The 25,746-nt window shown below is 37.3% G+C and overlaps 1 protein-coding gene across 2 annotated transcripts in view; it reads right to left on the bottom strand.

The window, feature by feature from the left end:
• Nucleotides 1-11,907, bottom strand: part of ntm (neurotrimin) — a 252,155-nt gene extending 240,248 nt beyond the window's left edge. The window contains exon 1 of one of the 2 annotated variants that reach the window (XM_043249812.1): nucleotides 11,645-11,907. In XM_043249812.1, the coding sequence (XP_043105747.1) occupies nucleotides 11,645-11,705 (61 nt within the window). In that variant the 5' untranslated portion in view covers nucleotides 11,706-11,907. The remainder of the gene's footprint in view (nucleotides 1-11,644) is intronic. The other variant, XM_043249817.1, reaches the window with a different exon arrangement.
• Nucleotides 11,908-25,746: the final 13,839 nt, after the last annotated feature.

Raw genomic sequence — 25,746 nt, 5'->3', positions numbered from 1 at the left:
AAGAGCCCACTGTCACCATAAAGAGCTAGTCGTCGCTTCCCTACAGGTACTGTTTACTAACAAGGTGACAGCACCAACTACTGACCTGTCACACATAATACAGAGTTTTGTATACATGCAACTTTTTTAAAATGCACGAGAAAAGCTTGTATGTTTTTTACTACATTGTTTTTTTGTGTAAACATAGGCTAATAACACAGAAAAAGTGCGGTAGAGGCTGTTTATAGAGATTCTATAAAACATGAATATTACTTGAAGGAATAGCTCACCCCAAAATTTGAATGACCCCATATTTTACTTACCCTGAAGATAAAGGCATATGTGACTTTCTTCTTCGAGATGAACTCGATAATGCTTGTGGATAGCGGCCATTATTTTGAAGCTCCGCCACACAATGTTCTTTATTTTACATTATTAATTATATCCTTACTGGTCTTGCGGTAAATGTCAACTACAGTACTATAAACTGAAAAACACAGCTAAACTCAGAACGGCACAATTCTCCACCAACTTTTCTCTTAGATTAAACAAAGAGAGCACAACAGCCTATGGCCTTTATCTAATAAAAGAAAACAGCAAGGCTGAAATTACCGACTCGTGAATGAGAGAGAAGGTGAACACTTCGAGCTGACTCCTTCAGGCGCTCATGCGGAGGTGCTGGCAGGCTAATTGATTATTGACAGCATGCCTGTTTTTGCGTGCCTACGGCAAGGTATGCTATGTCCTCCAAGTGACTGACTGCGTAACAAACCTGTGCTAAAAAGTTGAGGGACCAACTGTGATTTATTGTTCTTAATGAAACAAAAAAAGTATTAGTATTAGCCACAACAGCTCTGAAAATATTGCATAATTTCATGTTTCTCCTTATGCTGAAAAACAATTTGGTGTCTTCTCTACTGCATTGTTTTGCCCTGAGGAGCTTTTGTTTACACTCACTGTAGAGGCTTTGGAGAAAATATCTATTTCAAAACCATGACATCTTGATTACCATTATCAAATCTCTCTAAGCAAACTAGTGCAGCCGAAAGAAAAACAGAAAATTGGATGGTTGGATAAAAGAATTGTAAAAAATGTAAAACTAAAATAAAAAATAAAATGTGCTTCACAGAGGAAAGGAAGTCATGTAAGTTAGATGTGTAAATGACAAATTGTTATTTTTGGATGAACTCTCTCTTTAATGACTGGTAGAATCAGTAAGCAATGCCAAAAAAAAAAAAAAAAAAAAAACTATTTGGAAGAACCTTTTAATGAACAGTTCTTAAAATAACCCCTTTTTTCTTAGTGTAAATAACATTTTAATAAACCTTTTACCACTACATTTACATTTACATTTACATTTAGTCATTTAGCAGACGCTTTTATCCAAAGAGAAGTACAAATGAGGTAGGCAATAGAAGCAATTTATATCAGCTATAAAGAACCTACTGTGAAATGTTAACATGGGAAATGTTAACATGGAAATGTTGTGGAAATGTTAACTTCATGGAACCATAGATGGCCATAAAGAGCTTTATTTTTAAGAGCGTAGACAACAGCGCCAACAACAAGTGACTTCTGACCTGATTTTTATGAGAAAATAGTAGTTATTCTGAGAACTACTAAATCTGACCATTCAAAAAGATACTTTTGGTGGGCTTTCGAAACCTTCACGCTCCTTTTCATTATTCTGTGGAAGATTTCCACAGAGGTTCTTCCTGTTTGGGGGAATACAAGTCACCCAGGGGAACTTATTTTGTTCTCTGACTCTCCCACAGAAACCGGCATCCTGCAGCAGAGCCATACTGCGACAAGTTTTTCCACAATACCACTTATATCCCTAGGATAACAGAAAAAGTTTATGGCTCAAATCCATAGGAGCTTGTTATTTATCATGACATATCATGAACGTATGCAACTCTTTGAAAAAGGATAAAAATACAGAATTTGCTCGTGCTGGATGTTGCTAAACAAAGTGCGTCTCCCTCACTCCTTCGTGACTGAGTTAAGGTGGAAAAACATGGCTTGGTTATACGTGGGTGCTGTTTATCCTTGACTTGTCTTGTCTGAAGATTCATGCTGGCAAAGAAGACTTACCACTTGCACCTGGTTGTCAGCGCACCCAAGGAAAGGCTGCGCTCACCTATTTCTATCCAAGCCCCCCCTTTTAATCTCTACGTAAACCTAACAACATTGCATTTGCTGATTAAAATCACTCAGAGATCAAATTCAACTAGAGGATACTTGTCATTCCTGGTGCTAATCGCACATCTCTTTTCAAGGACAGACAAAAATCAATCAAATATACGTCACCTCTGAACGACTTTGCAAATTGTTTAACACCACGTCCCGTAAATACCATTTGCAAGAGGGAGAAATCTTTGTCGCCTTCTATTTATTTGCGTGAGGCGTTTAAGCAGAGCCTCAATATGACCCAATAAAAGTTTGGAAGGAAATCTATTTCATTTCCCATAAAAAATTGTCTGAAAAGTCATGCATTTAAATGCGGGCTTCCCAAATGCTCCCTTGAATGTATAACTTTAGCTTACCCGAGACCCGCACCAACCAAATCAATCTTTATAGATTGGCATCACCATAATATTTATGCATCGGTCTCAGAGCTAGAGCCAAACATAAACAATGAGGTCAGTTTACTGTAGAAGGTTGATCCATAATTGGTATTTTAATTTTAAAATCACAGTTTTACTGGAACAGACTACAAATCACGCAAAATATAATTTGAAATGAAATGGAACCAAAGAAAACAACTCATGCATACTAAGGTAAACATGAAATGAATGCTCTTATAATACCTGTGCATACAAATACTCACATTATGAAGCTAAACCAAGTATAGCAAAAAGATGAGAAAACTGGTGAACAAAAAATAAATAAACAAATAAAAAGAAATAATTGGAAATCTCACCATCTGGTGGGAAAGAAAAATATGTGAGTGATTTTAAAGCTCAATAGAGAGTATACAAACAGGTTTTGGAGTGAATCATTTCTAGTACTGCTACTGGGATTTCCTCATTTAGATTTTATTTTAAACTAAGTATGTCCCACTGTATGATGTAGGATTATTGATGCCACAACGGGGGCTTGTTTTTTGTCGAAAACAATGTACGGACCAATAAGGACTGATCTATGTTCCCTCCGAACCTCTCCTGAGAAATATCTTCATCATTTCTAATAGAAGCACGGGCTGAGCTTGCAGTTCCGTAAGCTTATTTGCAATAACCATACAAGAATAAACACTGCAGAGAAAAATGGCTACTGAAATAAGGCACTCGACTAAATCGTGATGTATACGGCTCTCCGAGAACTATAACAAGACATTGTCCCAACAATACTGAATTTGATGAGCAGGCAATGAGATGTTATGGACTGGCTGCATGTCTGAGCGCTCCGTTATGAATATATATTCCACGTGAAATGATTTTCAGATCCTCTCTCACATCTTAATATCACTCTACACAGCCCACCACAGTAATCAACAGCAATCATACATTCAAACGTCTCTCTAGCTACAGCTAATGAGCTGCATTCCAGCACCTTTGGAATGCTGCCTTCAAGAGTACAGCAGCTTATTTTTTACCCATCAAAGAACAGCTCCAGGTATCCTTTGAACAAAGACATTAGAGAGGAAAAAACAAAACGAAACAGCAGACGAATGTTTTGCTGACGGCTGTGATGTATCTGGTCAACATCTGTGGTTCAGGTGAGGCCACTTGAGAAATACTGTGTGAGGTTGCAACTAACAAGTGCGAAAGTAACCATCCATCCAGTGTGATTTTTAGCTCATTTAACTGATTACTCTAAAATGATCAGACTACAAAAATGAAACAAAGGCAGTAAAATAGTCTGGAATGAGGTCAAGTGATTCAAAATATATGTAAAAAAAACCCCAAAAACTAATAATTTAGAATGCACTAGTAAGAACATAGTAAAATGATTAGTGAAAGTATTTTATTGTCATAAACAAAGCTTCCTCGTGCAAAGATCAAAGTAATCGACAATGAAATTCGCTGTTCGTTATTTTCACCTGATTTTATCAAGTAGCTATTGCAGCCTTACTAGAAGCGTTTCAAAATCAACTTCAGTCTGAAAATCTATAGTCAGCTTTGACCATCATTTCTGTCATCTCAGCTCAAATGTGACTTTTTTCTAAAATGTGAGGACAGAGAAAATGAGAATTTCTGAAAATAACAACTCGTATTTTCTCATCGTTGTCTCTTTGTGTGTTGCGTTGCTTTAATCTCCTCGTGCGCAGTAGACAGCATATAAAAATCTAGACAGCAGGATACAAGGTGAGTCCCTAAGAGAAGCATTATTATATTACAGCTGTAGCAGAAGCACTCTTGAGCATTCCTTACATAAACCTCTACCTTACCTCATATCAGAGGGAATATTGAATTTCTAAGGTTATACCCAGCAGTATTAGCATTTCATTTTATAATTTAGTGGCTGACCTGAAGATTAAGTAGTCAGTGACTTGAACAGCACCATGACTACAGCAGTGAATAAAAAGATTAGTATGCAGGTTATTCAATGACATTGCAAAGTCATCTGAAGTGGTCCAAAGGTGGCCACTGCAATCTAGATACTGTTATATTGAAGAAAACCAAAATCGAATGCAAAAACTATGAGACAGATTTGGACGTCAATGCAAAAGAAAAGGAGAGAAAACCTGAAGGGAAAGCCGCATTTAAAAAACAATAGTCATTTAAAAATCAAGTTTCTGAGCTTTTATATCTTATGCCCAGAACGCTGGCATCCCTATTAAAAGATCCTGATAAATATGCAACCACTACTTCTAATTCTGCTGGGACATGCAAATGAGCGATTGCAAACATTGCTTGATTAAGTGTCAAATTTTAATGAGATGAGCTATTATCGGTCCTAACTTAATCTAATGTTATTAAGGAGGCAAAAAAATGAACTACGAATCTGTGAAATATTTATATTTACAAGATTCGGGTCACAAATCTTGTTTGACGAGCGTGACAAGAGAGCTGACATCTTCGATTTCCACGAGATGAATTCCTCCGACCTCTGGCAAGATGTTGAACCACGTAGGGTCCACTTATAACCAAACTTCTCAAGGGAAGAATATTTCCATAGCTTGCTAAAGAGGTTATTGTGATTTGATAGCCTGTGGAAATTACTCATTTCCAATGCTAATGGCAAATGCAACCGAAACAAGCGGAACGACCAGGGAATTTAACATATTAGAATTCTCTGCACAAAAGGCTGCTATAAATCACTGGACTTCTACGGTGTACACGACTTTCCATACTAGATTTGAGTCTGATCAATGAATAATTTCTTTCGAGTGAGAATGTTGTATATCTACAAGGATGGATGTTTCTTTAATTGCAGCGTGAGAAAGAAATTTCAAACTACTCGTCCGCATAAGGAAGTAAATGCAAGAGGGGAAAAAAAAAACAGATAACTGAGCCAATGATTAATGAGAAATTTCATTTCAACAGTGACCCAAAAAGGCCATTAAGATTTCCAGTCATGCATTTAACATTAATTATAACAAGCTTTCTGTAAGCCTCCATGAAATTCAACGAGCAAAGCAAAGTTAAATCTATTCAATGAATGCTGAGTCAACTGTAATTTCAGCCTTAAATGCTTGTTGCTTCTTTTCATTTCACTTCAAGCATTTGAAATTTTACTCAAAGAATGTAAGTGTTATGACGATTTGTTGACTGAGCACTTGCAAACCTCGAGGTGGTGGAGGTTTGGAAACTATAATGATGAAAATTCTCTAAATGCAATGTAATGTGAAAACCCTTAGCTGGTTTCATAATACTGCTTAAAGTCGTTTTGGCTTCAACTGACACAGAAAGGCTGATTGATCCAATACATGCCATTTTCGGTTGGAAGACTTTCGTATTGACAAGTAACGCCCAATATTCCTTAAAAGCTGAGTAGCAGCACTCTGATAGATTAGCAGAGCTTTTTTAATCAGGGTTTGTGCAGGGTAACGGCACAATCCCTGATAGCTCTAATTGAAATGTCCAGGCTTTACTCTACCTCTTCACTCCTCATAGAGGCCACATTCTAATCAAAAACAGAAGGATTAGAGTCTCAACATGTGCTGCTCAATCACTCTATCCACCATCTGTTAGACGAAGAACACACTCAACACTGATCTTCAACACCACTAGTAACAGTAGGTGTCCATTTTTCAAACGAGTTCACCGTACTATGAGAAATACTGTAACGTAAGGAATGCTAACTTTGTGATAATTTTTTTTCAAGTGAAAAACAAACTGCAGAAAATAGGAAGTTTCTATTCCACAGAAATGAAATAAATGATGTTTTTGCTACTTTCACGGTGTTACTCAATTTTTTACACAACCCCAAAATGCAACGCAGGCTTTGCACAGACGTCCACATTCAAGGATTAGCCTGCCAAAAACACAAATAATAAGTGCTGTTGAAGGGCATTTACGTCGACATTTTAAAGACACGGTGACTAAATAAAACCGTGTTTAACTGTTTAGGGTCAGAGAGAATAAAATATAGATAAAAAAAGAATGAAACAAATCTTATTATATTGTTAATATCTACTTTAATCAATTTAAATGTACAACAGTGCAAAAAGATCAACAATTACTATTATCTGCAAGGATATTTTTGATCTATTTTTATATAAGGCCTATTATTAACTTTTGTTCTTTTCTTTTTTGTCACATACACAATTATGAATGCGACTTGCAGTGAAATGTGGTCAGCTCTCAGACGGTGTTGGGCATTTCTGCCTTTCTTTGATTGCAGCAGAGATGAGTTTGACAGGTTTATTAATGCTTGAAGAGAAGGGCATGTATGTTATAGCCGTATGGCATTTCGAAAAAGATTCCAAGTAACAAAGCACTGGATAAAACAGGTCTTATTATTAGCTTCAGAACAGTGGGACTCCAGAAACATGAAAAGAAACAGCCATTAATGTCACATACATACCATTTTGGACACTGTGCATAAGACAGAAAATGCCGCTTCTTCCAGGACTCCTAGTATTAAAGTGTTCAAGGCTTTGAACAATCACTTGATTGTTCCTGAGCGAATATCTGAAACGTCAGACGTTTTCCAATTGCATATTGTTTGACATGCTGGTTACATAGAGACCGCAATATTGAACTGCCAACTTATGAAGGCTGCATTCTTCAGACGTGACAACCCATGAATGGCCACATCTATGGATGTTCACTGCACCAAGTCCTAATCTAAACCTCTGGGTCATTCATACTTCACAGAATCACTCACTGGACACAATGCTGAATTTCTTTAGAACAGCTTTTGTGAATGAGCACAGTGTATGACAGAATCTTCTCACATTGTTGCGGCAGATGTTTAATGAACAGTGCTCTGAGGCCACATTTGAACATATGTGGAGGCAACATTGTACTGTTTTTCATTTCTTGTAAAGGTTTGATGCTCATGGAAAAGTCAGAGGGTCTGAAATGATCCCCAAAGCTACTTAATAGCCACTGCCAACTCAATTTTTAGGCATGATGACACAAACATGCAAAATCCAAACCCAGATGGGATATTGGTTTAACGCGTATCTATTGTACATTTCATAATCCAAGTTTTATTCTTATTCTCAACCAAAATCACCGCAGCTTCGCAGCACTCCCCACAGATGTGGAGATTTCCAAATTAGTTTGCTTGAATGAGTCATTTTGTGTACTTATTTAGGAAAATGCATTTCAATAAGCACAAAATCACATTCCCTTCAAGAAATTGCAAATGAAAAGCACAATGACAAATGGAGAAGTAATTTAGGCCCTAAATGCTATGTATAAAAAATAGTGGCAACACACACTAGCATTTCATTTTACCATTTTAGGAAATGTGAGAGTCCTCTTGTCCTTTTGATAAAATTAGCAAAGAAGTAATTTTGCAGCTAGGCTAAAATCAGCATCACTTTCTGTCGCCATCAACACCTAATGTGCCTAATTTGCGTACTAGCACATCATGCTGGGACTCAGCAGGAATGTATCACTTTGGATAGATGAAGCTGCAATTGATTTCATAATAAAGGGTGTCTTCAGACTAAAGATCATGTTAAGGATGGAGTTGTAATCTCTCAAAGTTTTTCAGAACAGCTCTAAAGAAGGGTTGATCACATTTGTGAATATCCGAAATAAAATGTAAAATAAATAAATATAACAAATATAATAAATATAACAAATATATATATATATATATATATATATATATATATATATATATATATATATATATTTAAGCCTTTTGACAGTACAAAAAAAAAAAAATCACGTTTAAATTTACCTATAAATGTAGTTTAAAAATTGGAAAATATTTATTCATTTTCATTCAAATCTGACAATATAACAACAAATGGTAAAAAAAGGCATTTAACTCTAAATAGTCTGATAATCCATTCCCTTTCCCTTGAAAACTAATACATTTTACATAACTTTCTCTAATAATTTAATTATCTTGTTAAAAAGATAACTTCATGTTGGAAATTTCAGCTAACATACAACCATATTATAAAATAGAATAGTACATGACCGCTGTAAGTTATGTTTTGTTTTCACAAAATTGAAATTACAAATGCAAAAATCACTTTCATAATGGCAACATACGAAAATTTTATGGCCAAATAAATATGCCCTTGACATTCATCATGTTGTTTAATTTCAAATAGTGAGTGACTTTCACTTCTCAGATTTACAAATTGTATTCTGTTTTCATTGTGAAGATGTCTGCTCCTCATGCTCTGCTGTGTCAACCACTGATTAAACTTCATGAGCTGAATTCTTCTTGAGCAATGATCCTGAAGTCTATTTCAAAAGGAAGTTCTCTCTGTTAAATCACTGTACTCCATTCTCTCTGTGTGAAGCTGGACCACAGCTGTGGCACCAAATTTCAATTTAATGACATATAATTCCTGCATCGGCTGAGAGAGAGTTAGAAAAAGTGACAGGGGGTTCAATGGACAGTACAGGCCTGGAGGGATGTTGGCTTGAGCGCTGCAGGGGAGTCTGTAGCTTCCTGGCAACTTACTGGCAACCAATGACATCTTCTCTCTCCCTCCTTCTGTCCTAAGGAAAAAAATACTCTTAACCCCTGACAACCTCCATTAAACACAACGAGTTTAATTCTACAATAGTGGAAGACTGCGGGGGCTATTTGGACAAGTATGTGTATTTGCTTTAGATACATAACATTTTTCAAAGAGGGACATGTCACAGTCAGCAAAAAGTGCTTGCCACTTTTTTTGATTTTCATTTGACCTCAAAGTTACCACAGCGATAAAAAAATAATAGATAAAAAATAATACTAATATATACATACATATACATACATATACATATACATATCATTTTTATGTATATATGTTATAATATTTTTATATATATATATATATATATATATATATATATATATATATATATATATATATATATATATATCCTTGAACACAGCATCATGGGCTAGATCAATCAATATTAAAGAAATACTGCACCGACCTGGACAATTCTTTCATGTCTTACTCATCATCATGTCAACTGACTTTCTTTTAAGACTGTGCTGGTCACTGTTTTTATATACATTTATATTAAATGGACACTAAAAATGTGAGCCTTAAAAATGTATATTGTGCACTATTTCTTTTGAAGTTGAGTCTTTTGAAGTTGTACAATAGCTTTGGAAAGAAAAAAAAAACTTAAATTTAAGTTAAAAATGGCACTTCTTGTTGGAAATCTTAGTGAACACACAACCATACTACATCTAAAATAGAATAGTACATGGCTGCTGTAAGTTAAGGCATGTTTCCACCATATTAAAATTACAAATGCAAAAATAACTCGTGTGATGACAACATACACAAACTTAACGGCCAAATAAAAATCCCCTTGACATTCATTATGCTGTCTAAAAAATGTTTTTCATATACATTTATAATAAATGGTCACTGAAGCCTCAAAAAAACATAACATGCATGGACAACTTTATGATGTTCAAAGTCTTCTGAAGTCATACGATAGCTTTGTCTAATAATAAAAAAATAAATAAGATGTTGAAGATGCAATATAGCCACAGATCTTTTCTTCTGTATTGTGACACAGAGCGAAAAAGATTATCAAATAAAGAAAGAAATGCATGACAGGATTTATAGCAGATGTGAATGTTAGCTTGTTTGAAGTTTAAAGAAAGGGACATTAAAGTGGATGAAAAGATTAAAGTTATGTTACCTGAGTGTTTCACTGGAAGATCGAGTTATAACATTTATATTCAAAATTCAAAGTTCTAATATAATAAACCATAAGATGCATAGAAAACAGATTTCCATTTCACAGCTAATCTGTCTGAATTTGGATCTTTATCATGGACTTAACTGACATGCATACTTGGCAGCCACTGTAAGTCTGCAAAACATCACAAGTGCGCACAAAGGCCCTGTCCCAAACAACACACTTAATTCACGTGTGAACTAACGATAGGCGTCCCATTCATCATTTCGCTTTTTGCTCAATATCTGCCAAGCCCAAACCGAGGGCGAGCTTCATAACAGCCATCTACTCAAAGCGGATTTAAGTAAAGCGTGCCACTTGCGACCTTTGCGCTTCCACGTGACCTTTAAGTCCATGAGACCGTAAGATGTCCCATTTGTCATTTTAGCTTTTTAAAGGGTGCTAGTAAGCACCCCTTTGCACACTTTTTTTCTCCAACGCAGATTTCTACCCGACGGCCAAAGCGGTATTGCGCCAGGAAAATATGTACTTCCCAAGGGTTCCACTCATGTAAGGAACACCGTGAAGGTTTAGGGTGCAATTTGGGACAGGGCCCCGGGGGATGAACGCGAGTCCACAATTTCAACTTCTGAATCCAATTTGATTTATGAACAAACAAAAGAACTGGCTGCATTGGATAAACCGGTTCCTTAAAAAAAGATCCGAATCACGAGATCGACAGTTATGAACATTCCCTGGGAGATTACATTCAGCTCCTTCATTGTCTTTCACGTTCCAGCTCTTCTCTTTGTGACACGAGACACGAGTAAATAATGACAATTTGACATTTATCCCTCGTATATCAAATGATCACCATCATCAAATCGTACATCAACAGCAAAACACATCTCACTCTAACAAGCGAGCAAAACCGATGCGTCCGGCTGACAGGGAATGTGTTAAGCACGGGTTTATTGCCTCGGCAGATTAACCCATCTTAACTCCGCCAAACAAAACACAGTATATGTCTACAAGCAACTTAAAGCATCTGATCAGAAACTAAGATGGGGGCTGCTCTCCAAACTCACTCATTGCACTGTTGCGCAGTCACGCAGACGTGAAGCAAGTGCACGCGTTCGGAAGGACCGCGTCCTCTCGCCATCTCCGGAGCGCTTTTCACAAAACTTTCAAACGCGAATATAAAGTCAAACGGCCAGTCCCCCGTCTAAAATGCTGCGAATGCATCAAAAGCCGAACGCATTTTTGCCCATCGTAACAGTTTGAAACCGCATAAAACGCCACAGAGTTTCACTTGTCTTCATTGATCGCGAGCGCGTCCAGCACGAGACGCGTACAGCAGTCTCCGCTCACTCTCGGTGATTACGCTTCCCGAAAAAAAACACTTTCGGGGTCATATTTAAGTCTCCCCAAAATATTAATCTTACCTTGTTGAATCAAAGCGATGGATATTCCAGCCAGGACGACCCAGTACACGGGATTCTTCATGGCGTCTGGAGCGGAGCGAGTGCGCGTGAGGTCTGCGTGATTGTTTTCCTTCTTGCAAATACCAATTTGAAAATCCGGAGGAATAAGTGGAAGTGTAGTCCCAGGCTCTAAGTAACTGTGAAGTAGGCACTCACTCACTCACCTACGCAGGCGCTGAGAAGTCCCTCCTTCGGTGAGGTATTGCTTGTGGAGCTGTTTGGATAGGCTTCCACGGGATTACACGAACCCACTGTTTTCATTTGCTCAAGAAATGTGACTGTGCATTTGAAGTGCAATGCTTGGGTTATTTTTCACGTCGTGAATTCGCTGCATATCCTCAGGCCGTTTGTCTTATTGCTTAGACGTTTAGTAATCAGTTGTACAGTTATTATTTAGCACTGGTTTTAATTTTCCTGAATGTCCCCTTGAAATTAATTTATCCTACTATCTTCGTTATTAGTGTCTGTTTTCTGGCACTTTGTGTCTGCAGCTCTAATAGCATATTCCAAATATATGTCTGCTACAAATTAGAGTGACTTAAAGTAGCTTTAATTTAAATGTTTTATATATATATATATATATATATATATATATATATATATATATATATATATATATATATATATATATATATATATTATTATTATTAATATATATATATATATATATATATATATATATATATATTATATATATATATATATATATATATATATATATATATATATATATATATATATATATATATATTTTTTTTTTTTTTTTTTTTTTTTTTTTTCTCAAAACCCTTGCAGCTCGTATCTAATCGGTTAAACTGGCCATTTAACATGTTACAACTCACAAAATTCCCTGGACTCTCTTAAGCACTTTTTATGATCTGATGAAGTGGGCCTATGAGAGACATCAGAAGGTTATTAAAAACATTACTTTAGTTTCTCCTGCCAATTGGTGAATTGTATAAACAAATGTTGGCCTGCTTCCAAAAGCCATTAATACAATCTAAAAACATGCACACACTTCCCCATGTCAGCAAAACACTTTAAAAAAGGCCAGCATCCACTTTAGAGACGCACTGTAATTAATAGTTTTTTTAGATGTGGAGCACCACTTCAGAAGCAGGTTGAGAAAGCAAATAAATATTTTGTGATTGCTGCATTTCGTTGTAACTGCGTCTGGTGTTCAAAAGGTGAACATAAATTAATCATGTAATATTGGCTTTCCGTTGTTCCTCCTTGAAGACCTCAGCAGGTGACTTGCTGTTAAATTCGGCTTTGAATGTGAATGTGAAAATCATTAACCAGCTCAGTCAAGTGAAACTGCTTGTCATCTCCAGTGTCAATGAAACTCTTTACGTCATACGAAGAATAAAAAAAAAGTCCTTAAGCAATTCAGAGTCGGAATTGCTGCAAACCATTTGGCAGAAAATGAAGTGTGCGGGAAAAATTGATTATTTGACAATCCTGCTTAACCGAGTACGTCAAGCCACGGCATAAAGATGATTATATTCATTGACATCTCTGACACAAATACACTGCTTGCAGCCTTGATAACAAGCTCCAGCCGGTCAGAATGAGTAGCAAAGCTCTGTTAGAGGTAAATGATCATTTGAGCCAGAATTAAATAACAAACAAAACTTATTGATCGCTTGAACAACATGCGTCTGCGTGGACTTTCTGAAACAATGCAAATCTGCCTGCTTAGATTTGAAGTTGTTTCTGTGATTTCTGGGGAGGTCTGGCTTGTTGTTATGTTTACTGACCCTACTTTAAAAAGCCTAGAGATATGACTCAATGCTACTGGATTTTTTTCACCCACTTTGAGTGAAAATTGTAAGTCTGATCACCCTCGACAAAATTCGTGGATTCGACGTACAAACAGTGCAAGTTATTTGATACTTAGGCTTGAGGTCTGTTCAAATAACTCTAGCACTAATCAAACTCGGGTTGATTTTTACTTCAACCCTGCTTGCCGTGTTTATATCAGTTCAAACAAATAGTTTTTTTTTCTGCCACTGCAGACTGGCAGCATATATCCCGGCATTGTTGCCCTAGGGAAAGCCTTCGCTCGATATAACCAGACATCAGGCGGACTCGGTTAATCTACAGCAACCAAACTAAATTGTCAGAACGCTCCGAGAATTTCAGTCCTCCAGATGAGCCTGTCCTGCACTTTCGCCTTCTGACAGAGCAGACTATAAGACCGGAGCACGCTTGGAGAAATGAAAGACCCTGGGAGGGTAAGTGTATAAGCTGGGAAGGAACTCTATGAAGGAGAGTGTTTCAAGTCCCGGGCCATTTGAGAGTCCAGTGCTGGGACACTTGAAGTCACCTTGTTCACTCTGTGAACCTTTAAATCACTGCTGTCTCTGCTGACCTGAGGACAGCCTGAAGTGCATTAGCCAGAGAGACTGACAGATACATTAGTCAGCGAATTCTTTTCAGATGTGCTACAGCTCCATCAAATAAGCTTCGTGGCTTTATTTTGTCTGTCGGTGCAGCTGAACAGAGACTGTAAGCTGTGCTTTTTAGAGGAGGTGCCGTCAATAAATATCTACACTTTAATTTGTCATATGCTAACGACTTTAAAAATGTCCCAAAAGTAGAGAGACTTAATTATGCTGTCTGCTATGTTAGCTTTTTTGACCAAATCGCAGTTATGGTTTGTAGGTTCTGTCGGAAAATCTATATATCATTCAACAGGTTCAACTCAGCTTGGGTAGGAAAAAAGATAGATAGATAGATAGATAGATAGATAGATAGATAGATAGATAGATAGATAGATAGATAGATAGATAGATAGATAGATAGATAGATAGATAGATTAAAAATTCATTTTCAAAATTGCAGTGATTGACAAGTGAAGGACCAAAGGAAAAAATCTAATTTGTCAAGGTAGATAGATATATGATGAAACATGTGTATAGCGTTTGTTAGTATTCATGTGATTGTTGCTATATTTCCAGAGAGAACATGTTTACAATATATTCCGCTTCACATCTAATATCCCGTAATGAATGGAATTATGGTCCTACCATATTAGTATCAAATGCTGTCTATATTGATAGTTTCAATATTAATGCCAAAGCTAATCCCACTAACAAAACAAACAGCTGTGAAATTGTATTTCAACACATTATGAATAATGAGGTAATGGATCTTACTGTCAGGAATTCAGAATTCCCTCAGGACACACAGAAAAACTGAGAAAATTATAGACAAAACAGACAAAAAAAATGTTATTTAACAACATATTTGTTCCATCTTCTCGTCATTTGCTGTAATATACAACCCTATATTGGTTGTGGTTGTCAACAGATGGATTATAACCCAGAAATGAGCCATAAATCAGTTCTGATGGGCTCAAAGAGAACAGGGAGAAGTAGATGTGATGTTTTGTTGTACATTAGCTGAAAGAGCATAACAACTTAAAACATTGTCCTATCAAGGCTTGTTGTGTAGATATATAGATAGATATAGATATATATGTGTGTGTGTGTGTGTGTGTCAGTGTCTGGTTTTCTGGACATTTATTTAACTTTGGTTCTATGTGATAAACACTTGAGGTTCATGTAATGTTACACACACACAGATACATTTTTAGGCTTTTCCTGTGGACTTCCTGTTATTTTTACCATTCTGCAGATACAAACGCATCTCAAGAGCAAGTTGTTGTTATGTCTAAGAGCCAATGTTGCACATCGTTGCACTTCAGAAATGACTGGGATCTTCGGATAATCTTAATATCTTTTTTAGGGAGCGCCAAAAAACTTGGAGAGCTGCTGAGAAACGGGGAGATTCTGCATTGGAGATGCATTGCAGTTAATTTCTGTTCCAGTTTTGTATCTGCAGTGGAATTACAGGCCTCCAGGTGGGAAACGTAGATGAAAGAGCAGGAGAAGCCAGAATGTTTGATGGGATTTCAGCTCTTGGGGGGTCTCATCCAGTATCTGAGAACTGATCTAAAAACAACTTTCTCTCCTTTTCTTCTTTCTTAATCGTAAAGGCTGATCCTTAATCAACATGCTTTTCTGCTTGAAAGTAAAGTATAGTAATAGGGTCTTGCATACATTAAACAGCCTCTACCGCAGAGATCCCTTGCGCTGCTCCATCACTGAGGCTCTGTATGACAAGGAGGTGTTCTGAATTTTGATGAATGTTTAATTCCTGTTAGACAAGTTGATGGGTACTGTGCTTGCGCTCTCGGGAGCTTTATACGGTATTAATCATTTTCATGGTAAATGATTCCGCGAGAAAGGGGGATGGATGAGGCAACATTTCTGACATGTATTTGCACCGGACTCTGCCATGATAATCAGCCGGGGACGTGTAATAGAGGCCGTACTTTATATCAACGTTCACATAAATCACGAAAGATAGAGGGAGGGCGGATTCGATTGAGATTCAGGACGCAGAATGAACTGGGTTGTACAGCCGTTTGCTTGAGAAAAATGGAAGGTGATTATATTTTGCTGTCAAAATTGGCTGTTTTATTAAGATTTTACGAATGACCTTTCAGAGGCAAAATAGAGTTCAATATTCAAAACAAAGTGAGCTCCGAGAATTCATCTTACCACGGTGAGTGAGTCACTGCAAAAGGCCAAATGAATTAAATCTGAGCACACGCTGTATATCTGACTTATTATAACCGTTTTTGTATGCAAGCCATTATTGATATTGAAAACAGCATGCTAGCATGGCAACCCTTGACCTGATCATGCAGAGTGGATGAAATGACAATGCTAGGTTGCCTTCATGTAACTAATCATAATATATATACATATATATATATATATATATATATATATATATATATATATATATATATATATATATATATATATATATATATTAGAGAAAGAGAGAGAGAGAGTGTCTGATATGAATGTCAGAAAATATTATGAAGTCATGAGAATGACTGATATCGCTTAATGTTATGTGGAAATATATGAATTTTGAATGATGGATTCTTTCCCTTGAGGTTGTTTCTTTTTTTCCCTTTAAATCAAGTCAGTGTGTGGGAAGGAATATATTTTAATCATAAAAAATACCTTGCGCATGGTTGCATATATAACAGTATATTTTTATATTTACGGTCTTCCTATATAATTCTGTTCCTCATCATTACTTGTTTGATATATTATACTACTCTAATTTAGTGCGTGGTAGATGTTGTTCAGCAGTTTTAGACTTTGTAGGTAGACGTGGTACAAGGCTGCCCCCTGGTGCTCATTTCGAGGAATCACATCCGCTGTGAAGGTTCAGATACATGATGGATATATGTATAATGTATAGCAGCACTGGCGGTTGGCAGCTCATTTTTGATACGTTTAAAAGAAATTGGATTGGAAAATAAGACCATAAATCAGTGTTTGCACTTGGATATCCCATATAACTCGGGTATCTCAGTTTGGATGAATGTCAGATGTTTATATTGTATGACTCACAGTGCGTTCTATGGCACCTTAAAGGGATAGTTCACCCAAAAATGAAAACTGACATCATTTACTCACCCTCATGTTGTTTCAAACCTGTACGAACCTGTTGAACACAAAATAAGATATTTTGAAGACTTTTTTTCATAACACGGATGTCAGCTTGGTTATCTGCATTCGTGAAAATATCTTCTTTTGTGGAACAGCATGTGTAGGACATATACTGTTGTTTCCTGTTTAGAATTTGCATAGTCAACTTGATCTTACTTTCTTATTTTACTTTCTTAATCAAATGTCGCTATAATCAAAGAGAATCAAAGTCATCACAAAAAAAAAGAAAGAAAAGAAAACCGTATTTAAGCAATTAGATGTAAAACAAAAGCAGCAAACTGTGCTAGTTTTCGCTAAGCTAGAGTTTTTGTACATATCCATGAGCATTGCAGCTTTACTTGAACACTCGATTCTATATGCGTGTGAAGGACACAATGACTCAAGCACAGGCATGAAATCACTTTGACTATAATTCCCTGTCTCTTACCCTGAGCAGCATGACTCATAGGCAGTCTTTTAAAGGGAACATGGGGAAAGCTGTTCTCAGTGTGTTTAGGCACCTTTTAGGAGAATGGAACATATGTAGGGCTATTGATATTGATGTTTGTGTTCTTGTCAAATGATTAAATGATGTTGTTTTGTAACCTGTAAGATTTGCGCCTTAGAAACATTTTACAAAATTGTCACAACACGGGACGGTTTAAGTGAAATGTCAGGTATGTAAGAAAGAAGAATTAAAGAATTATAATAAAGCAAAAACCTTTGATAAATCATGGTTCAAATATAGAACAATTCTGAAATATGTAAGTCATATGTTATGGCATATCAAATCAGTAATGTGAGATGAAACACCAAAATTAAAATACAAAAAATTTAATATGATTTAATAACATTAAATAATAAAAATAAAAATAACATTGAGATTTAAAAAAATGAAATTATGATGCAAAAATATGACAGCAAATTGAAAAGAAAATAAAGTATGATATAAAAGTATGATAAAATATATATATAAATATATATATATATATATATATATATATATATATATATATATATATATATATATATATATATATATAAATTTTATTTACGTAAATACAGAATATGTAGAAATATAAATACTGTAGTTTTTAACTTTAACCATTTTTTTAAATGTTGACTTAATAAAGCATTGTTTAAAAGTTTTTGGGAGGAAGAAAAACGTTTAAATATTAAGTTTGACAGTTTTAAGAAGATTCTTTTTTCAGATAGATAGATAGATTTAATTCAAATTCCATCTCATTTTAGTTACATTTCTCGTGGCATGTGGCCAATTCAGTCTGAACTCACACTCACGAACTGAAAGGGAGCCAATTCTTCAAGCCTGAATTTTGTGTAACTGTGGTGAACGGCGGAAATCTAAGAGTTCTTGTCCTTGCTATTTGCCATCTACTCAGAGACACTTACATAATTCGAGGAAGTCTAACCGACCCAAGGCTACCCATAAAGCCGTCTGAAAGGAGCAGTTTTGGTGTCTGGTGTTATTGAATGTTTTTGGCCGGGTAGTTAAATGATTTTCTAACGTACACAGAGCAATCGCGAGGCTAAATGGATGAGACAGAAGAGGTGCCAGAGCTCACAGGGTGTGCAGTGCTCCTGTCAGAACATTTAGGGTGTGTGTGTGTGTGTGTGTGTGTGTGTGTGTGTGTGTGTGTGTGAGTGTTTGAGAGTGAGAGAGAGAGAAGGCTTGAAGTTTTGTTTGAGTGATATCATGCAGAGACCATCTCTCTCCGGCAGCAGGGGGTCTTTGCTCAGAGAGCGAGCAAGAGAAAACAACAAAGAGAAAGAGGAAGAACGAGCGAAGAGGTGACAGAGCGATCATGCTTCTGAACAACGTTACACTGCCAAAACCGGCTCCTCGACAAACACAAAGACTCCCCTCGGGGGGGATGCTGGTAATAATACCCTTCAAAAAGATCCTCAATAATTCCCAGATTGCACCAGTCCTAGATATTTATCACCGAGCGGCAGCGAGAGAAGCGTCCTCATCAATCAAGGTGTAATATCTCGGTGTATATCATTTTAACTCGCAGTTTGGTGGAGTTACTGGATAACATTACTGCAAGAACGGGGTCATATTCTTCAATCATCTCGTATAATCGCAAGCCAAAAGCTAAGCAGCTCAGCTTCCTCTCTACTCATTTCCTTAGATTCATTCCCAGTGTGTGTGTGAGCGTGTGTGAGTGTGTGTGTGTGTGTGTGTGTGTGTGAGTGTGTGCTGTTAAGACCATTAGACCGTATGACTCCAGATCTACTAAAGATGAAAGCGAGAGGAACAAATCTTTAGTGATTAATTCGTGCTCGTTTTTCTTCCCTAACCGTTTCTCCAAAGCACCTGCTGTTTTATCTCACAATGCAGCTCTCTGTCCCATGCAGATTTTAGCCATTAATTTCAGATTAGCAGAGTGGACACGGCGGATTCAACTCCAAGCCAATGTGTAATTTGGACACGGGGACGCAAGGTGCTAGCTTCATTTAGAGGGAGACGCAGAGGGAACGGTAAGGGGCGAGAGGTCTTACGGATACGGACGGTTGATCCAGCCGAGGGGTGAGAGGTCTGGCTTTCCGGGAGCCTGCATGTCTGGGACGGATACGCATTAAACAAACTGTCTATCCGACCCGCTGAACAAGCCCTCGTCAAAGCTGAATCTTCAGGGTATTAACGTTTTTGAAAAGCCCTTGTTGTTAATTTGATCCGACAACCTAGGGAATAAACGTTAACGTTGAGTCTAACGTATGGAAAATTATCATTTTTTTGTAATTGGTCGAAATGGGACTAGGCCGTGATGTTGCGCTTCCTTTTATGACCACTAGAGGCCAGCGTCCGCAAACGCCTCGTCTCAAACTTACTGTTTTATGCAACATTTCACGCAGACGCGCAAATCCGTCACGTTGTAAAGAGGCTAAATGAATTTTACGGCCGTTTAGCGGCGGGCAGCGAACACACGGAGAAACACAAAGCATGAAAGCAGCTTTTGGGGGAGAGTGGTGAAAGACTTTGGGCCATGGTTTTTGTTCTAAATGTATTTAGTGCTGCGGCGTTAAAGAAAAAAAAAACGTAAATCTTTTTAATCTCAGACGATTAAGCTACTTAGCATAAAAAGTCGGTAAGATTTATTTATTTATTTATTTTCGTAGAAAAAAAAAGTTAGTGCTTTAATAATAAAAAAAATAGCATTCTATTATTCAAAATTGACAGCAAAAACATTTGTAATGTTTTAAAAAAATATTTCAGATTTTCTCTTCTTTTTAACTGGCCTGTGAAGCATTTTCTTTTTATATTTTTAATGTTTCTTTGTGAACTTTTGACATGCTGAACATGTCAGATTACTTTTTAATGCTCATTTTAATTCATGCTCGTGCAACAAATATGTTGACAAATTACACAAGGTAGTCTGTTGTTCATGCATACAAAATACAAGGACAATAGCAATAGTTACAACAGCTAACAGTTTAAAATAAATAGTTACTAAAAGCCGGTTAACCAAAACTCCAGAAGTGGATGTTAGATAATTTTTGGTCGTTTATGACTAGTCACACAATGTTATAAAAAAATAACTAGAATATTGCAGAATGTTACAGATTATTCTAGAATGTTCTTACCCAAACATCTTTAAAAAAAAGATGTTTAAAAAAAAAGACTCCTAAACCAATGTTTCATAATTAATGATAGAAGCCTTTAGAATTTAGCTGACCTAAATATGTACTAAAATATTGAAGCTAATAATTAGCACCACAGAGTTACAGATAAATTACATGAATAATATTAAAACAACTTCTTTTTATTTTTTATTCTAATAATAAGTGTGCAAACACTGGCATCAATACACCAGCAGCAGACTGTGTTTTTTCTGTATTTTTTCTTATGATACATTGAATTATGACTTTCATTTCTTCCCATTTCTTGCCACAAGAGGGCATTATTTTTGTAAGTACAGCAAGCCTTCTAATGAAAATCCTTTTTACCTTGAATATTATTAATATTAGTCATTTTTTGTTTAGCTTTTTTTTTTCAGAACATGTGGATTGCATTATAATTGCAGGTCATAGTGATTCTTTTAACGAATTTAGCACCGAATGAGGATTCGAAAACTCATTTATAGCCTTGCTGTAATCAGTCGGGTTTCTATAGCTGTTCTTGAAAGAAACACGGTTATCTGAGTTTCCAGGTTTAGGTCAGGGCACCCAGAGGACTAAAAAAAACATCATCCGTTCGAACGAATCCATCACGCTAAGTTAAACATCTGCGGAAGAATGCGCTCGCACTACCTAATTGACACCAGTGACGCCAAATAGACTTATATTTACAAACAACCACTTAAATCTAATAGAATTCATTTACATTTTTATGAGCTGTTCTGTCTCGGCAACAGGCATCTGGGGAAAGCAGATGGGAAGAGAATTAAAGAGTGAATAGAGGCATTATGAGCGTCCACAGAGAGTGGGCCCGGGTTTATTTCTATCCCCCTCTCACAAGGACACTAGATGTTCCCGATAGCACCCGCGGTAATGGCTGAATCGTATGGACGAAGGGGTTCACGCAAGTCACCAGCCGACAGAAGCTAATGTAAAGGAGTGGATTCGGACACAAAGGGGGCGGAAGGGGCGGTGCGGTCGGGGGGCAGAGGTACGGCGGAGGAGGCGATGCCCCTCTGAGTGCACTTAAGTGGTTAAAAGTGTAGGGAGGAGGAACAGGCCGCTCCTTAAATGAAAAGACACATGGAGAGTATAGTTTGCTATCGCTCCCGTACTTTCCGCGTCGAGGCCATTGAAGTAATCCACATCCAACGGGACCCATATGGTCCGGCCATTTACCCGAACAGATTGGCGCTTTCCGTAGCATCAGCCGACTGCTAATCCCCGCTTTCTTGAGGCTCACACAGAGCCTGTTAATGGGAAAGTGTCATGTGCTGGGCGGCCCAAGCCGACGGCAGGCAAAATGATGGGCAGCTCGGCCCGTCCCCACGTGACCACCTCTCTCGTATTGATTCCCCTCCAATGTCTAATTCTATTAATCAGAGCAATTTCCCTGTGGGCAGTGGTTTATTTCACTCATCAAATGCCTGATGAAATCTTTAGACACCGCGAATTAGGGCCAATCACAACAAATAGCTGATAGTGTTAACCAGTCACAAGCTGCGCCGAGGCAGCGGTCCACTCTAATTTGAAAGCAAGTGAGGTGATAATGCGGTGTGTCATCCTTTTGTGGGCGCGCATTAATGCCGCTGCCTGAGATGGCAATTGACGGCAAATCGACTGCTTCCAAAGGCAGCAGAAGAAGATGAAATTGGGTTGATGCTGAAAATAAAGAACATTGACTGGCAAACTGCGGAGCGACTGCGGACTTTAATCCATTATTGCGGCTGATGGGGAGGGCTTAATGCATCCCTGTCTTACATTATATTTGCATGGAGCTCCGCTCTCACTGGAGATGTACATGAGAGAGCCTCTGCGTTAAGTGACTGACTGCGCCTAATTGATTTGCCAAGAGAAAGGGTCAAGTTTGCTGTACGTTATGGAAAATCTATAAACTATTGACAAATTATATGTGCAGGGGCTCTGTGCTAAGATTCACCGACACGTGAGATTGGAGAAATTAAATGTAAGATTTCAGTTTCTTGTAGGCTATTTGCAGACAAATATGGTGCGAGTGCAAACTATGTGCCCAAACACACACACACACACACACACAGTGTAAATGTAATAACACAAGCTTATTACAACATAAACATGCATGTGAAATTATATGTAAAATAAATACCTGCATCAATGTGTGTGTGTGTGTGTATATGTATGTATGTATATGTATATATTGCATGTTATTATAATGATATTATAGTTTGTGTATATATATGTATGTGTGTATATATATATATATATATATATATATATATATATATATATATATATATATATATATATATATTCATATTTTTAAATATTGAACAACACATCTATAAATAAATATATCGGCTTATGCTGTTAAATATTTAAATGTTATTTATAATAATTTACAATATGTATATATAACTGTCCAATTTTTATGCAGATAAGTACTGAAATGTGATCATTACATATAGTTTTATGTACTCTTTATACGTCACACTCAAAAAGAGCTCTAATAAAAGTGACACATAGTTTGTTGCATAATAAATCGTTTAAATGAATTGAAAATAATGTAATCCTTTTAAAATAAGTTTCTAAAGCACGTTTTGTCTTTAAAAAAAAAACAGAAAAAGAAAAAAGTCTATTCCATGTTTCTCCACTGCGCCTATGTATCATAACTACAACGTCAATACAAAATATCAAAATATGTGTAGCGATCAATTTCATGAACACGACCCCTCACATGCCTCAAACAAGAGCATGACATGGGCTGCATTGTTCTTCTGAATCAGTTTCGTTACTCCATTAAACTCTGTCTGTCTTATGATTGCTAGGACTTAGATATCGTATCCCCATTCCAAGATTCTCCTATGCGCAGGCCGGTTCCTTATTTGCCTACGAGGAGCGATGTAATAGGCAATTGCCGATATAACCCCCCTCCCGACCAAACAACATGGCCAGCCAAAAGCAATCTGACTGCATATCATTGTTTCCCTATATTGAGTGTTTCCAGACACATACCTGGTGATGATGGGCAGGCGTCAGAAATGATTAAGTATAGAATTGGAGAGATATGCAGAGGTCCTGGCCCTATTTGAACATACATACTTTTGCATTGATGCACGAGGGAGGGGCTGACGGCGGTGCTTTGGTATGCCACCATCTTGCCGCTCCACGCAGTTAGCAGAGAACAGCTGTTCATTTGAAGCTGCCTGCACCTTTTCTTGACCCCATTTTGTTCTGCGCGGCAGCTGAGACAGAGGAGGAATTAGTTGTATTACTGTCGCCCTGCCGCTGTGTGTGTTTCTGTGATTCCACTTGTATTCTCTCCATTACCGTGGCCCCTCTGTCTGATTAGGCACAACACACTCACTAACATGCCAAATCACTAGTGCGTAGCACAGCCCAGAGCCCAGCTCTGGACATACACACTCACACAGCCGCTCACACACGCTCGAATACACACTTCCAAACCCTGCCACCTGTCAGAATCACACCCGGAATGAAAAACAGGCTATTGATGTCCATTTATCTTTGATTTGTGCGCCTTTTTTCGGTTCTTACAATCCAGAACTTGCAAAAAAAAATAATCGGGAAGAAATCTCATGCATAGATTAGAGACGGAGAGTTTGTCTTGCGAGGCAGGATGGAGATGAGAAATACTCATACGTTTGACCCGTTTGTTGTGTATTTTTATATTGCATTTTAAATAACAAGAAATTGCAAGATGTTCCTGTAGAAATAAGGGCCGACTTTTAACTCAACGCATGAATAAAATATCTCCAGGGTGGGGAAAAAAAATCTATTGCCACTCTTTCTTCTATTGACTTGAAATTCAAAAGGGAGAAAATTCTGGCGAAATCACCTGCATTTCTTTTATAATATTCATTTAAACAAAGCTTTGGCTAAGTCATATTGATTGTGTTCTGATTTAAAAGTACCTGAGGCAGGGTGTCTCTAATCCAAAGGCTCTTTTAAAAATCACCTGGTCAGACAAATGGGACCTTTTAAAGGAGTATAATGTGTTCTTAAATTATTTTATTGATGGGAAGTGGGATGGCCTCCGCAGGAACCCATACAAATGTTTGGAGCACGCTGTGAAAGGGTCAATTTGTGCTCCATTTTCCATTTCTTCATTATCTGCCTTTAAAGCCGTGCTGAGTAGCTCAATAGGGCTGCAAGAAACTTCCACCCTCGTGCATTTACCACTGCCAACGTTCGCCTCCCTGTCGATTTATAAACGCTTTAATCGCCAAATCATAATTTCTAGTAAATTTGTGGTTTTTGGAAAAAGCTGTTTACACGGTTTAGAGATGCGAAAGTGAGACGTATACATATCGGAGCTTATGTCTTAAAAATGAGCATAGCTAAGGACGGAGTATTGAAATGCACTGGATTTCTTGCGATTTAAAAAGTAGCGCGGCTCGGCTCACTTGAAAGCTAGTTTTGCGGTTGTCTTTCCCGGCAGACGTAGAATATGCATATTACCGAGCATTAATGAGTGAGGATTCCTTAACTTTTCTGTAATTATGTGTCAATTTGCAATAAAGCCAAATAACAGGGTTACCTCTGCTCTGCCGTGGGTTTATTAGCAGTGAGGCCTGTGTGACCCTGACATGAATGGGCTGAATAGCATCTCCAAATGACAGGTTAAAATGCACTTCCACTTACATTTAAACTTCCATGTAGGCACTTCAATTTAATAATGCAGTCATCATTTGTAAATGACTCCTCTTTCAGAGTCCATTAAGAAGTTTTTTTCCCTCTATTGAACTGAGAGTCAATAGGTGTGTAATAAGGAAGTGCAGCCCATGCGGATTGTGGGAGTGGGGGGCTGATGAGAAATTGCTCTATGAACAGGCTAATTAACGTCTGCTTGCCCAGACCCGTGGTAAAGTGGCACATTTGTGCTTTAGCAGCCGTCGTTTTGTG

The sequence above is a fragment of the Puntigrus tetrazona genome, chromosome 10 (assembly GCF_018831695.1).
Source record: "Puntigrus tetrazona isolate hp1 chromosome 10, ASM1883169v1, whole genome shotgun sequence".
NCBI lineage: Eukaryota > Metazoa > Chordata > Actinopteri > Cypriniformes > Cyprinidae > Puntigrus > Puntigrus tetrazona.
This window is presented reverse-complemented; position numbering and strand designations above follow the sequence as displayed.